The sequence below is a fragment of the Anoplophora glabripennis genome, unplaced genomic scaffold (genome assembly GCF_000390285.2).
Source record: "Anoplophora glabripennis isolate ALB-LARVAE unplaced genomic scaffold, Agla_2.0 scaffold570, whole genome shotgun sequence".
NCBI classification, from domain to species: Eukaryota; Metazoa; Arthropoda; class Insecta; order Coleoptera; family Cerambycidae; genus Anoplophora; species Anoplophora glabripennis.
Genome location: NW_019416711.1, coordinates 130,616 through 147,702, shown reverse-complemented (window position 1 = coordinate 147,702; position 17,087 = coordinate 130,616). Strand labels below are relative to the sequence as shown.

The 17,087-nt window shown below is 31.6% G+C and overlaps 1 protein-coding gene across 1 annotated transcript in view; it reads right to left on the bottom strand.

Annotated features, from left to right (window-relative positions):
* Positions 1–17,087, bottom strand: part of LOC108912080 (proton-coupled folate transporter-like) — a 60,694-nt gene that overhangs the window by 12,507 nt on the left and 31,100 nt on the right. Inside the window, exons 3-4 of the mRNA XM_018717241.2 lie at positions 5,300–5,401; positions 5,030–5,167 (exon numbers count right to left, since the gene is read on the bottom strand). Coding sequence (XP_018572757.1) covers positions 5,030–5,167; positions 5,300–5,401 — 240 coding nt within the window. The remainder of the gene's footprint in view (positions 1–5,029; positions 5,168–5,299; positions 5,402–17,087) is intronic.

Genomic DNA, 17,087 nt, shown 5'->3' with positions numbered 1-17,087 from the left:
TATTCGGAGTCGCTAAGGCCACGTGGCTCTCCTTGCGTATTGCGAATGACGCTAGAGACTACAGTTGTCCAGGTATGTAGTGGTTGAAGGTACTATAACTTCAATAATTTTTTCTCGGAAACTATAAGGATTTTACAAAAATTTTTTTTACGATATTGACTCCATTTCTCATGCCGCATCTATTCCCAATTTTTTTTGTATAAGTTGTGAATCACCCTGTATATGTTTGATGGATCCGCTAAAGAATGATTTTCGCAGATATTACGAGTATAATTCAAGGCTGGTCAGAACTTTAGTCCGCAGAGTTGTTGTTTCGGTTTTGCCAGAAAAAAACTGTTTGTTGTTCTTATTTTTAACAATTCTTATTTACTTTGGAACGCAATACATCAAATTTAATAGTGCTTAGGGAAATATTGGGAAATAACAATAGCAAATACTGCATTAAAACTGCACACAATTCCTATCAACAGAAAAAAAATAAGGAAAAAATAAATCAAATGAAATTGAGAAGATGTGACCATCGTAACACACGTCAGCGAATACAGATGGGATGGCCAATAAAAAATTTAAAGAACATTAACCTTTAAATTTGCTTTGATGACATGACCGAACAAAGCTCCTCAGACCTGCTATTCTGCAGAAAGAAACTATGAAGCGAATCAATGTTGATCTTACGTGCTAGGCATAAGTCTGACTTACCTTCAAAGTAACATATCGCTGACGTCAATTTAAATTCGACAAGTCATTCTAAAGAAACCGGAAGTGATACGAAAACCTCGCTGCTCTTTCAACCCGCGAAGAACCTTCCAGCGTATGCACGCTACATAGTAATTATATTACGATTCTGGACAATATCCCGCAAGCACCTCGTTCTGCATACAATTATATTTCATTACAGCTACAAGGCTTTGGATTACATACATTACCAGATAGCATCAATGACAGCACCTGACATAACAGGCACTTATAGAATTATACGCCAGAGAAGGTATTCATAAAAACGTTTCTGACCTTTGAAAGTACCTGATGGAATTAAATTACTGATCAGTTTGTAAAACCAATTAAACGCAATAATGTTTTTGATTTGTCGCAGTCGTCAATGCTGTAACAATTATCTAAATTGCGGCTTACTAAAAAAATTAGTGGTATACAATGTTCGCCTAGGATTTACAGAGAGGTACAAACATTCTACTATAAAATGGAACTGTAATTATAGATGTGAGCAAAATGTTTACTTTATTTTTTTTGTATTTGTCACGGAATTGCGGCAAATTTAATTTTGTTGTTTTATTTCATATTTCTTGAGAAATAAACTTAAATATTTTCGCAGTGAGAAACTATTCTATTAAACCAATTAGAGTAGATAACTTTCTACAGTAAATAAACTTCCTCATAGCTTCCCCAGATTTCAGAGTACAGTGGCGTGCTTATAGTTTTGCTTGCAGTTCCGAGAGTAAATTAAAAAAAGACACCAGAATTAATAAAAATTTTTTCGAGTAATTATATTATCTATATGTGGGCCACCAGTAACGCCTCGATCGCTAGTGACCAAACGGCAAATGTTACAGAAACCTGTGTAGGTGGGTATGTGTAGGTTGATTACGGCTAGATTTTAAAAATATTTTGAAATATACAGGGTGTCCAAGAAAAGCGTACCATATCAGAGTTATTTTTTTTAATGGAACACCCTGTATTTTATGCATTTTTGAAAGCACCGTAAAAAAATAGGTGAATTTTATTAAAGGTTCTGCATACCTAGGACTTATTGTTTGTGAGATATTTCAATTTTAGTGAAAATGCAGGCAGCTTTAGAGGGTCTATTTTAGATCCTTGAAGTTATAAATTGTTATATTTGTCGTCACTGTATTATAATACAGGGTGTTCAAAAAACTGCTGACTACTTCTCAACTTTAAACAGCAATAACTTGATTATTTTAAATGGAACACCCAGTATATTTTTACTTTGGGAGTTAGGAAATTTAAAACTCTTTCAAACTGTGTAGGTTCCCTATACATATCTCTAACGGTATTGGAGATATTTGAGCTGTTTTATTTTTTATCGATTTTTTTTTGTAAGATGTATGTATCCACGAGTCGTTATCGATGTCTTTACTGAATTGGTTTGGGTTCTTCTTGATGACAAATATAACAATTTATAACTTCAAGGATCTAAAATAGACCCTCTAAAGCTGCCTGCATTTTCACTAAAATTGAAATATCTCACAAACAATAAGTCCTAGGTATGCAGAACCTTTAATAAAATTCACCTATTTTTTACGGTGCTTTCAAAAATGCAGTAAAATACAGGGTGTTCCATTTAAAAAACATAACTTTGATATGGTACGCTTTTCCTGGACACCCTGTATATTTCAAAATATTTTTAAAATGTAGCCGTAATCAACCTACACATACCCACCTAAACAAGTTTCTGTAACACTTGCCGTTTGATCACTAGCGACCGAGGCGTTACTGGTGGCCCACCCTGTATAATTTAGTACGTGACTTTAATATCGTTAACTTAACGTAGTATTAAATTATGACGGTGTCTTTTATACTTGACATCAAATTAATCAAATTTGTCGAGGAAGAAAAGAATGCTCTTTTAAATCTCAACTTTTTTCAGACGATGAGTTTAGTATCCTATCAAAGAATATGCAATCACAAGCTATTTTGTAGATAAAATAATATTAAATGCATGCAGTATATAAAAAATTCGATAAGGGAACTATTTTTCTTAGGAAATCTAAACTGAACATGACAGTTACGAATTATTAATGTAATATCGTGAATTCCAAAGAAAATTATCGAATGCATACCGCACGAATCAGTAATTATTAATAATAAATTGTTACTATTCCTTTTTTTAATTTGTGATAGGTGATTATAGTTCTGAAATTAACATTAGGTTACCTTGACATTGCGGTAATCAGTGTAATAAGTACATGACAATAGAAATACATGTATATTTAGAAATTCCGCATGTGTACTTAAATTGTGATAACATCTAACGTACACATACGTAGTGGGAAGAGGAACCTACTTATGTTTTGTAAATGAGTTAAAATTAAGGAGAATTATACAAATTGTTGTGTTGAAAACAATTTATATACTTATGTTTTATGTTGAAGATGTCCTTAATAATAAATAAAGTTAAAATATTGCGAAATGCCTCTAGGTTTTGCATTTTCAGTTTATAAACGTAGTTGCTTGTAGAGATTCAATACTGTTCATTTTATACGAAGACTATAATTTGCGCAGTACATATTAACTTTGTTCCTAAGTACAGACTCGTATACAAAGTTGAGCGACATGTCGTATTTTCAAAATTCACCTACCTTTCCAATAGGGATTGGAAAACTGGATGAAACCGGAAAATCATCAATCTACCGTCATCAGAACCAAGGATGATGACCATTTGGACCCAAAGTTGCTATACGAAGAAGCTCAGAGCACGGCGTGCCCTAATTTTCGCGCCGTCGCTCCCGATTCCATTCCAACCATTCAACGAAAGCACTGCACACAGCAACCGATGTCGCTCCAAAAGATGGAGCCAATAGCTGCATCCATAAAACGACGTGGGTACAGTTTTCGAAGATGTTTCCAATTTTCCAGCCGCCGCCGTCGCTCCCAGATACCGCTCCACGATACTTTAACCGCCCTGATGTCGAAGCCCTCATTCCCGATAACTAGATTTCCGTATCGAGCCCGACAATTAAGTCCAAATTCAGAAATTTCAAAAATTTCAGAATATTACGAAATTCGGACCTAATATATAATAGTAACACCATGTCCATCACTATTTGAGACGGTCCAGGAAGATTCCATAATTTGGAGTGGGCATAATCTAACATCAATCAATCTGAACCGGAGGGAAGGAGAATCACTCGCCAAACTTGGCAACGCCAGACACCAAATCCAATTTGTGATCGAACTTCAACCCTGGGCATATGCACATCTTTAAGCAGGAGATGGGTGCCTGCCCAGTGTTCGTAGTACTCTCAAAATAGCATAGGAACGAAGTTTTAGAATTCATAGGCACTCTACGGAGGCCTATAGAACTAATATAAATTAAGTGCTCTATGAAATCAATGCAGAAAACTATACAGGGTCAGTCGAAACTCTCAGAAAACAAAAATTTCTTGGAAACCAAAAAGAAAGTGCAGTTCCTAAGTATATCTCCGAACTCAAATAGATCGTGGACCATCATTCCGAAGCCGATACCAACGTGTGGAAGAATGGCAAGATTGGGAAAGTCAAAGGGACTAACCCAGATGGCGACTGGCTCGTATCGTATACTAGGAAAAAAGAAGCCAAGACGTTGGTGGCGACTAAAATTATTTTCTGAAGGATTCAGTGTTGGACGCAACCATTTGGATAGGTTAATACGTTAACGATGGTTCAGGATTTTGAAATTTCACATGCATGCCATCGACTGATTTTGAAATATTACTTGGGCCCAAAATTGCAACATCGGAGACAAGATTTTGAGACGCTATTTTTATCTCAATCAGATTATCTGTTATTATCATGAAAATTTGCGCAACATTGTATAATGTCATCCATTTAAAATTGAAGACTTTTGTACAGCAACTGTCGTAGGACATCAGATTTTGTCGAGATACAGTACAGGAACAAGTCTCGCGGCAATTGCAGACATGTCGAGATATACATGTCGCTCAACTTTGTATACTAATTTGTACTTAATCTTTTTAGAAACAGTTTCCCAATCACATTTGATTCGAAACAATGAGCATGTATTCATTATATCGGAATGAGCAAGCGGCCGACTGTTAGAAATTGTTTTGGATTCCTCTAGGAACAAAGCTATTACGTTAACAATGAATTAATAACCAAGACATACATAACAATCAGACCATTTGAATAATAAGAATAGACTACAAAAATTAATTACACGGTTTAATAGTGGTTCTGGTACATTTACTATAGTGAATATTTTAGTTCTATTTGTAGAACATCTTATGAGAAATATAGCGAATCTTAAAATGGATTATACAAGTGAGGAACTTACCCAAATAAAAAACTAAAGACGTTTTAGCAAACCCATAGACAAAACTTGATAAAATTTTGCTCATCGATGAATATATTCCAATAATGGCATCGTCAATTTTTAAAATGTGGCTGAAGACTCCTACTGACACCGAAGTTCCTGTAATTGAAAAAATATTTTACAAAACAACGTAAATGTGTGTCATTAGAAAATTGCATTTGATTAAGTAATTTTGATTGTCTCAATTAAAGCATTTGTGTGCTCAGCTGTATATTTGTGTAAATGACTTACCTATTAAGTTGGTTACCATGCTGTATGTGGAAAATATACTGAAGTCGACTTCATCCCAGTTGAATCGATATCTTGTAAATAAATACGCCACATTCATCTCACCTAAAACAAACATTTCAGTATAAATTTGACGATTTGTATATGTTTTAATGAAAAAAAATCAAGATTTACTAAAATACATGAAATTCTTGAATTTCAGTCAGTTATACAATAAAGGGTGTCCCATTTTCAAAATCTACTGGTTAAAATTTATACAAGTTCAAACTAACTATTGGTATGATTCCTTTTGAAGATATAGTTGCTTGAAGATGGCCTATTTAAAAGTGAAAGAATGATACTTGAAAAAATTTGTTTGTGCTAAAGGACGCGGTTTTCGCGCTTGTTGAGTTGTGATCAAGATTGTCATCAAGTACAAAAAAAAAACAACAATAAAGAAACCGTGATGTAAATAAATGATTAGATGCACTACAGAAAATAAATATTTTTCAAAAAATATCATTTGAATTCTTGCGTCAAGGTGAAACAGTGAACCAAGGCATTTTACAACGGTTACAAAAATCAAATTACTGAACTCCCTTACCCTCCTTACTGAAACTGAGTTCACAAGGTTACCATTTAAATTTTTCGAATAGATATTTGTGTTCACCTGTTATTTTCTGTTGGTATATCTTGCTTGTTTTTTTTTAGTTGTTGTCTATACTAAAAAGAGTAAAAATGTCTTGAATATTCCAGTACAGTAATCCAAGAATTTTGTTATGATATTGAAGTTCATCAAACCGCATAAATTTCGAGCTAAACTAGCAGATTTGTTCTTTTATAAAAACTGATCCGATCTTAAATCAAACCTAAATTAACATAAATTTCGAACCCATTTGACAAGTTATTTGTCATACAAAATTGATCACCGACCTTTTTCAGGCATAAAAAATGTCGTCGCTTTTTCTTCTTGTTAAATGTAGACCATTTGTTAGCTGCAAAATAAATTGTTGCATTGAAACCGCATCTTAATTAGCATCGAAATCGATTTTAAACACCGAGTTCCGTCTGATCGAAAAAAAATCCCTATTCCGACAATCCTATTATTCTGTTGGTAAAATGTTATAGCTGGTGATTTAACAATAAAACACCGCATGTCCTTGATCATTTTTCTAAATATAAAACAATTAATGGTTACGCTCTTTATAATATACGTAGTACCAAATAAATAAATGATGAAAAATTTATAATAAACGATTAGCTAATCTTATTATCTTACCACAATTGAATTATTGCGCCATTGTGTTTAGTTTTGATTCAATTAACACAATAATTTGTTTTTTTTGAAGGATTAACCAATAAGTTAGGTACAAAGTGTAACTTGTTTGTGGTAAATATTAAACATTAAGAATCGAAATATCAATTTTATTACAAATACACAGTAAACTAGAAATAACTATTACAATAGATGCAAATAAAATGCTTGGCTAAATTTTAATGACGAATTATAAGTCAGACATTAACAAAAAATACCAATCATCAACGAAAAATGTCTTATAATAACTGGCGATAAGCTATATTGTCTGTGTAATAACTACGTGAATAACATTTATTCTTAAAGGATAGAGTTGTTTGATTTATTATTATTTCATACATTGATAATTATTTAAGAATATATTTTTATAAAACTGTAACAAAAACCGGGACGCGTGGTAATTTATTGGTTAGTTCTCGGAACAGATGGGCCGAAAAGTAAAATATTTCAGTCAACACTAATAAATTTACAAACCGATAATTAGAATAACCCCAAAACACTTCGGGAACAAAGAAATCGATATTTTTAATAACGCGCGAAACCACGAGAAGAGCGTAGAGGTTCCAAATTAGAATTAAATCAAATTGTTAAATGGATAATAATTGGAAAGGAAAGTAATAGATCAAATAGCTGGTTTTTAGGCGGATTTTCCAAGCTATGTAAGTATATATTAAATGAGATTGACTAATCCGTCCCGTATTGCTACACGGAGTCACTAGAGGAAGGGTAGAGTTACTTGTAAGTTCAGTTAGTCACAGAATTATTTATATAAATGTAAGTCCAGTCAGTTAGGTAATTATTAACATGGCATAGTTATGCCAAAGTGTCCCGATATTCACGTTCCCGCCAATAAGATAAGAACAGAATCTTCTGGACCTAAGAAATGGGCGTGTCGAAGCGAGGTGTCGAATTCAGGAGAGATACGAAAAACAGGCAGTTTTTTTCCTTAGGTTCCACATTGAGCAGTCGACTTAGTTTTAGAGCCTCGGGTTACAAAACATTGTGACTACATATTTATAGTTGGTCTAGTGACTCCTCTGTATATAAAAAATATAAAATTCGTTTGAGGAAAATCAAAACTGACAACTATGTCAGGAAAAGTGTAGGAAAACCATACATTTGCAAACATGTTTGTAAATAGAATTTTTGTTTCTTAATTTGTCTATTATTTTAATTGCAATATGTAATTAAGCTTAAGCAGATAAATCAATAAAAATAAATCAGTCCAATTTCATATACCTTTTGCAGTTCAATTTCCTAAAAGAAATTGCATCGTGGGAAATTAACCTAAACTGGTGCAATGCATACAGGATATTTCGCAAAACATTGAGGTTAATTGTAGAATATTTCGTTTTAATTTGAACATCCTTCAGAAAATGTTTATTTTTTTAAATTCTTTCTTTCCGTATCCGTATATTATAACCATCTTGTATAGTTGAAATGTAAATTATATTTTGTTACTATTGCTCTTAATTTACATTTTGTAAACAAAATTACATTTAATTTTATAACTGAATCATTATTATATTAGTTTCTAGTTATTTATCAACCACATTTTATTCATAGATGATTCATGAGTATGCAAAAAAACCTTAAGTCATTTTATTGAAATAAATTATAATGAAAATGTTAATAATAATACCAGATACTTGAAGATACTACATATTAATTGAGTTTAAAATCATAGCAGTAGGGAAAGAAAGGACAAGATGGAAAACCCCTGGAATTGAGTTATTAAAAATACGAGTAGTTTAATTAAAAAATAATTTTACTTATGAGACTTATAAAATATTATACGTTCATTATAAATTATTGCGGTCGGCAAAATTCCTGTATTTTCATTTGTTCTTCGAGTTTAAATGTGTGATTTTATTGATTTGAGTTAAGTAGACAAAATGGGAAGCATTTTACATATAGCTAAGCAGGCCCGGATCCAGAGGGGGTGGCGATGTGGCGATCGCCACCCCCAAAGCACAACATTTTTTAAAGATCTTCAATTTCTCCAAACGACAACAGGCAGTTAGTCGATATTAATGCAAGTCCCCCTTCCTAACCTACACCTTACGTCATCAAAAAAATAACAACAACAACAACAACAACGACAACGACAACGACAACGACAACGCCAACGCCACCGCCACCGCCAACGACAACGCTAACGATAACGATAAGGATAACGATAACGATAATGATAATGATAAAGAAGTGCTTTGCGCCACCCCCAAAACCAGTCTCTGGATCCGGGCCTGTAGCTAAGCTTACCACACTGCCTGTTTTTCGTCTTTGTTAATTATAGATGGTCACAGAAATTATATAATTTCATAAAAAAACACTTTTTTGACGATAATCGCACGATTATCTCGTCTATAATGTCATGTTTAGATGGAACGAAATTATATCTTATATGATTTTAAAAGAAATAAAAAAAATTATGCTTATATAAACAAAAAATAACTAACAATTTCAGACGAATTTTTAACAATAAATGCGAAAACAAATAAACAGTGATATTGTTATATTTAATGACATATTGTGTTGGATAATGTGAACAAATTATATTTTATGAACTAATTCCTAGAAGCAATTTAAACATTTATAAATGAGCTATTTAGCGAATGCTTGTTTTATTGCATTTGATTAAAAAATGCCTAGCTTGTTTGGAACCTCGAAAAGCAGGAATTAATAAATTCAAGTTATTTGTAAAGAAATTCATATTTCTGAATTAATTTGCAGGATTTTAGCAATATCGTGTTTTTGAGGTTACAGTATAAAAACAAAATTTAATTTACATCCACTAATATTTTGTCATATTTGAAGGATAAGTGTTTTAATTTTATTTGCATTTTTCCCCAAAGAAACAACAAAAAAACTAAAATTATAGTAAAACGTCTGTACGACTCCTTTTAGTTTAAATCAATTTCTTCAAAGCTCAACAACATGCGTATTCAAAATTTTTGCGCAATATTTGTATTTAGGTTATGAATGCGAAACAGTTTTATTAAACAGTAGTAATCTATACTATGCTGCTAATAAGCGGCAATAAGTATTGTAGTAGCAGAAACAGGCTAAATCTATGGTCAACCGTGTGCCGCTCTATGCTCACGATACTACTGATTGTGAGTGCCAAAAAACATAAAATATGCCGTCTCTCGATCAAGCAAAGTTCCAACGTCCTTCAGCAAAAATCAGTACTGTTCATAGGCACGCCAGGCCGATAGAGCAGACATTAGGGTACTAGATACGTATCGAATAAACAGATCGATGCGAAGCTTCATATCAGAGCCAAACATGTACTATATGTTATTGTACAATGACGCCGATATGGTTTTCTGCGAAATTAAAATGGTTTGAGCTGGAGACTTTTTTTGGTGATGTAATCTTCTTTGGGAATTTGTGATTTTTTTTATATGTATATACGTCTATTATTCACATTTAAATTTTATAATGCCAAGTTTCTTAATTTTTCTCTTTTAACATTTAGATATCTGGTTTAGATCATCAGAAAAATAGGAATATACTCGTATTCGGCGTTGAATGTAATAAAACGGGGATCAAAAATTCAATTCAATATATTGAAAGTTATATTGAAAAAACTTTTGCTTCGCAGTGCCACATTGGGAACACTATACCTCAGTAGGCGTTGACTTTTGGATACAAATAAGTTGGTCTAAATCGTTTTATTTTAACCGAAGGAAACTACGGTGACTTGCTGTATATGCATTTCATAGATAACCTTTAGGTATATTTTCATGTTATCTAAAGATCAACAGTACAACGCTGAAAAATAATTGTTGCGCGAACCTTTCACGAAGTATGGCTGTTTTACAAAAACTGCGCCTTTGATCTTTGAATATTTCTTAGATTAATGTTAATATTGAGAAATTGGAATGGTGAATGCGCTCATCTGAAGACAGAGTAGGTCATGGTGAGTAATTTTGCAATGAATTAATGCAATTCTAACAGCTTAATAGTAATTTTTTCTCAGTAAATCAAACCCAGAGATATGAGTATCTAATTAGCATAGGTCGTTGACTCGAAACACCTGTATTTGTTGCAAAGTTTATTGCATCAGATCGCGTTCAGTTCATATTCATTAATAAACCGCGTGGAGATAATATGAAAAAAATGATCGAGTTGGTATTAATAAAGTGCATAACTATTATATTTATAATTAATGATATCATTAGCTGTGTCTAACGCGGCTAGACTTTTTCTGAGGGGTTATTGAATGGCTGAGCTTATATTAGCATAGTGGCTTATTTGAGGAAAATTCACTTTAAAGTTCAAATTGTAATGTTATATAATGAGGTCAGAACCATCATCGTTCTAACTTTTTATAAATGCGATGTTTAAAAAATTACCAAAATTGTTAATGATCATCATAGCTGGAGAGAAATTTCAACTACCTATCTTTTGCAATCTATTAGAAATGTATCTTATAGGTTTCAATATATTCGAGCATGTTTTATTTTCTTCTGTAGCGTGATAAACTTGAATTAACCACTTTTAGAACAATTCTAAAATGAACCGATTCTTTCAATAATAACACAAATTGCAGAACATCATTTGATTTTGTTTGGTTGGTACAGGGTTTTTATTTACATGCTTAAAGGGTATGTTATAAGTATACAAACGTGTTTTCGCTATTTTCGTTAGACTCAGTCGCTCAGGAACTGACAACACAGGCCGACAAAAATCCAGGCTATACTTTTCCGAAGGTTTTTGACACCCGGAATCCTAATTCTACCACTGTTTTGCACCATTATGTCGTATTTTCGAAATATACCAATTTAAATATTCGTAAAAAATGCGGTTTTTCACTATATAGGTATGAAGGAAAGTTTCCCAAAACTCGTTATGCTATCTGAAAGTACTGCTATTCCCCTTTAAAATCCATTTTGAATCATTCTAATATCTTCTTATTATGACCTTTATCATTATATAAAAATACCTTTCAAGCCTTATATAGTGTTTCCACAGACAATATCGCTACCGCACCAGACAGCGTCTGGAGTAGGATAGCAGTTTTAAATTTCTGAATTGCCGATAGAGTACACCACCAGCTAAATTTTAGGAAGATTCAAATGCTTAGCCGGTATTCTTAGACGAAAAAGGTGGTTATAACTCGAAAACGGTGCGCTGAATCGAGAAAATAATTCAGAAAATCTTCCTCACATCTCTAGTTCTGATTACCCGTTCTGCGTTGAATGTAAAAGGTCTGATATCCGTATGTCGCAAAACAAAAAAGTTAGTCAAAAATTGCAACAGCAGTAGCGAACGCATTATATTATATCTGTAAGGGATCATTGATTGATGATTTGTTTTTGTGCGTGCGTGCGTTTTTTAATAAACTTCGTATTCAACCACCCCTTGAGATACCAACAATTTTATTGAATAAAATTTTCAAAAAAATTAAAAATTAAGGTACTTGTCTTAAGGAAATTTTACTGTTTATTTATTTTGAACACCTTATTGTGTCACAAATATGAGCACTACCAATGGCGTCCATGATATGCAGCTCTGCCATCGAGAATTATGTTACCTCTAGATATTCTAGATATCAACAAGTGCTTTAGTTGTATTTTCTTAAATTGTTGTTTTTATGATTGTGTGTTTCTTTGACTTGCTACCATAATATGTTATATATAATATTAATAGAGCAGTAGGTACCCATCTAAGGATTCACAGTAAATTTATTGGTTAGCCATATTTATTTACCGGTAAATACAGAATATTCAATAAAAAAAGTGATTAGCTACATTTTTATACGATCTGTATAAAGCAATTTTTTTAACATAGGTATTAATATCGTACCAAATTGGATGTCGACGCACAAATCTAAAAGCATTAATTTCAAGTTTTTGAATTATCCCATTCCAAGGTGAATTCATATAAAATAAATAATTAATTAGGTAAATTCATATTTTTAATTCTAACTTAATTTATTTTATTTAACATTTAACACAAATGGAACCGCTAAAACTGCCACTTACTACCTAGTAGAAGAGTTACCACGCCAAATTTTATTATATCCTTTTTGAGTTGTCAATTCCCAGCATTTAACGTGCTATCTGGTGCGGTAGCTATATTGATATTGTTTGGGTGTTTCTTCAAAATATTGAAGTTGGCACTTTCTGACAATCATTTGTTTCTTTTAATCATTGGTTTTATTAGCTACACTGGCTAATGTTTCCAGAGAAAACTTCAAAATGTGTTTCTCTAATACTAGTTGTCAAAATATAAATGAAATGTGAATTGTTTTAGTCATATTATTTTTTGTACATTACTGTTAGTTCAGATATGTTTCTGTTTGAGTCGAATAGAAATAATTACACTCGTTAACTGAACTTTTCTTATCTTTCACTACAACTCGTGCAATGCATAACAGCACACATTGCAAATACATCTACAGGCTATAAAACTAAAAACCTGATTGTAAAAATAGTTCGCATCTCAAATAACTGTTCCTTTATGAAGACGAATGCATTAGTTATGTATATGATCGACACGTGAACGGAATATTTGAATATCATGTGATTAAACTGGATATATTTTTTAGTAGATTTGCAATGTGTATCTACAATCGTTTTGCTATTAAAAAGGCTAGTTCTAGGCTGAACTCCTACTTCAAGTGAAGGTCAAATTACAAAATTTGTACAAAAGAAAGTAGCAACGTTGGTAACTGCACAGTTGTATTAGATTCGGCATGACGATGCACTTATGGAATCTTTTGTTCGTATATTGAAATTTTTCCATATAACACGCGTCAATATTTTTTGTAGGTAATTCGTATATATTAACTTTAATCACCATAATAAACTTATAATTAACTAACGGAAAATTAATATTATTATTATTCTTTATTGATACGAGACAGGCGAAGGTATGTGAATATTTATTCGAAGAAAAATGTGATACTCCTTAAAGAGGTGTAATTCTTAATGTCAAATTTTAATAATTATTAACCTTAACAAAATGGGAGAAAGTATCCTAAAACTATTATTGGGAAATTTATTTATACTAAATGATATATATCATTTAGTCTTTTCAGTTTAAATAGATAGGGTTACATACATACACTGCTAGTATATCATGTTTCCTATGGAATATCATGAAATTATAACGGTGTACTTTGTAGACATTTTTACTCCCCGAGTATTGGATTCCACCAAGGCTGGCTGGCAATATTTTACTTTAATGTATTTAATTACTGAACTCCTGATATCAAATAAAAACTGCGGTACAAATACCTCAACGGCTATTAATGTCAATGATCAGTTGTCAATAATTTTTGTACCACTGTCATTGCTTTTAACGTAAAAAGACTGCGGTATTAACTGCAGAAGGTTTTCCATTATATAACGGTTTTTGCTTGTGACTTACAAAAAAGGATAATTTTTAAATATAATTTGTTTAATGAAGTTTTTAAACCATTGTTTATAGTCTGTAATCGAAGAAATGTTAAGTGGAAGATTTCAGACACAGAATTACTTGATTTCGAGCTTGAAAAATAAAAAAATAATGAAGAGAAATAATTGTCTTCTTCAAGGTATAACTTAAGGTGGCCATATTCCCGGCTGAGAAATAGTGAAATTTCTGGCGTTTTTAGGTACTGAAATCTTTAAAAGTAAAACGTGTAGAACAAAAGTAAGCACAAAAATAAAATCCTTGATGTTTTGTTTATTCATTGTTACCATTTAAATTTACTCAAATAAAATAATAACTAAAAAAATAGCGTTTGTAAAACATGCGTTTGCTGTTATTCTAACCCCACATTTTAAGAATTATTTTCACGTACTTATAAATAAAAGTAAACAATTTTATATGTAGGACTAAGCAAGTAAATGTTATAAGAATATTTACATGTAGAGTTATATATAAAAAAGTTAGTATTTTCGTAGATTTCAGTACCTAAAACTTTGATGGTTTGATCGTTTTTTGCACCTGTTTATTCGTTTTACTGCGGCGTCTTTGAAAATATTCAGGTGGCATGACATAACATTCCTATTATTTGATAAGCTTTAGATTATTCAGTTATTAAATGTTTGAAATTATTTGTCTTTGCGGAAAACACTATTTAAAGAATATGGGGCCCTTAAGTAGTTAAAAATATTTTAAAGGATATCTCTTAGACCATTTTGAAAAGAGAGACTCGTATGAATTTTTATCCTAAATACTTACTCAGAAACTTAGACAGTACAGAGTATTTTGGAAATTCTATACAGGGCGATTCATTTTTTGTGATTAGGACTTTAACCATCGATAGATCTCGTCAAAATAATGTCATTTTGAGGAATACGCTTTTTTCCAAAGGTTTCCTTTTAGAGACTCTTGAAAAAACTTTTCACATGTAATGGATCTATAAAAATCCATTTTTCTCAAAAACCAAGCATTTCATTTAAGAATAATAAGATACCTTTTTGCCGTAGAATAAACGGCAATGTAAAAAGAATATATTAATCTTGAAAAATTTCCAGTGACGTAGAAATTATAAAAAAAATTAGGGGTTATCAGAGCCCCTTGCGGACGCCTATGATTGATTTATTTTCACAATAATTTGTAAAATCGATAGAGCTATTCATTCGTACACTTCATACTAAATATAAAACAAATGGCTTTCATAGTTTAGGAAAAAATAAATAAAAATCAAAACAAAAGTTTCTTCAAGAGCTTATAATGTACAGGGTGAGTTAGTTTTTTGTAGTAGGATTTTAATAGTTGATAGAGAATCATTTTTTAATAAGAGGAGTTCCTATAAACGTAGGTCTTAGAACGCTTTGTTTGTGAGATATAGGGTGTTGAAAACAAACTTTTTTTAAGAATTTTTCTTAATATCTCTAAAAGACCAACATATATTGAACTGAAATTTGGTATTAATAACACATTAGTTATAGTGAATAAAACAAAGATATCTGTTATCCATTTCACTCACCAGTGACGTGCCTGAGGTGGGTTACTGCCCCCTTTAAAAAAACAATTCGTACGCCCGTGGATTTTTCTGGAAAATACCATCATTTCTAAATTTTTTAATCAATTCTGAACAAAACAGCTCTCTTCCAATTTTTTATAAAATGAACGGTTTTTGATTAAATTCATTTGGCATGAAACTGTTCCAACGATATTGGTAATACATTAATTGTAATAAGAAAAATATGATGTACCCTGATAATCAACAAAAACGATTAAATGTGATAACGTTGACATAAGAACGCAAACATTGTGTAAATTAGTTCTTTTTTTAAGTTCTGTGTTTGTTTTTTCATGCCAAATTTCAGTTTAATATCTGTTGTTCTTTTAGAGATATTAAGAAATATTCTTTAAAAAAGTTTGTTTTCTAGACCCTGCATCTCACAAACGAAGCGTTTTAAGACCTATGTTTAGAGGAACTATTCTTATTAAAAAATGATACTCTGTCAACTGTTATTATTCATTCAATCGTGTTTGTTGAATTTCAGTGCACATCATATTTTTCTTATTAATTCACAAACGTATTAGGTACAAATATCGTTGGAACAGTTTCATGCCAAATGAATTTAACTAAAAACCGTTAATTTTATAAAAAATTGAAAGAGATCTGTTTTGTTCCGAAAAGATTAAAAAAATTAAAAAATATGTTATTTTCCAGAAAAATTCACGGGCGTACGAATTATTTTTTTAAAGGGAGCAGTTACCCACCTCAGGCACGTCACTGGTGGGTGAAATGGATAACAGTTATCTTTATTTTATTCACCATAACTAATGTGTTATTAATACCAAATTTCAGTTCAATATATGTTGGTCTTTTAGAGATATTACGAAAAATTCTTAAAAAAAGTTTGTTTTCAACGCCCTATATCTCACAAACGAAACGTTCTAAGACCTACGTTTATAGGAACTTTTCTTATTAAAAAATGAATCTCTACCAACTGTTAAAATCCTACCACAAAAAACTGACACCCTGTATATCTCTAAAAGGAAGCCTTTAGAAGGAAAAGTGTATACTTCAAAATGACATTATTTTGACAAGATGGTTAAAGTCCTAATCATAAAAAGTGAATTGCCCTGTATATGCATTTGATGTCTACTTATATTTTAACGAAAAAAGGAAATATATGTAGGTAATTTATTGAGAAAAAAATCATTCTTGAGTTATTGTTGATTTAAATCTAAAAACCACTGTTGAATAAATCGACAGTAATTTTATGTTCGTCCCACAGCATCTCTAGCTGTTTAAAATTAACGTTATTTGGCTTCATTTGATAAAATTTTTGGAAACATTTATTTAAATTTAATTGAGCTTAATAGTCCAGGCGATATCCGTTTCGGGTTGGGTAAAACGCATATGATCGGAGATTTTTGCTTTAACGGCTTCTAAATAACATCAGAAATGATAATTTTTCTATGCAAATAAAAAAAACGTGGGCTTAATTGTTATTGCAAAAAAGTATAAAATATAGCAAAAAAATTCATTTTTTTCTTGGATTTTTCGTCGGCAACTTAGAAACTATTCGTTTTAGA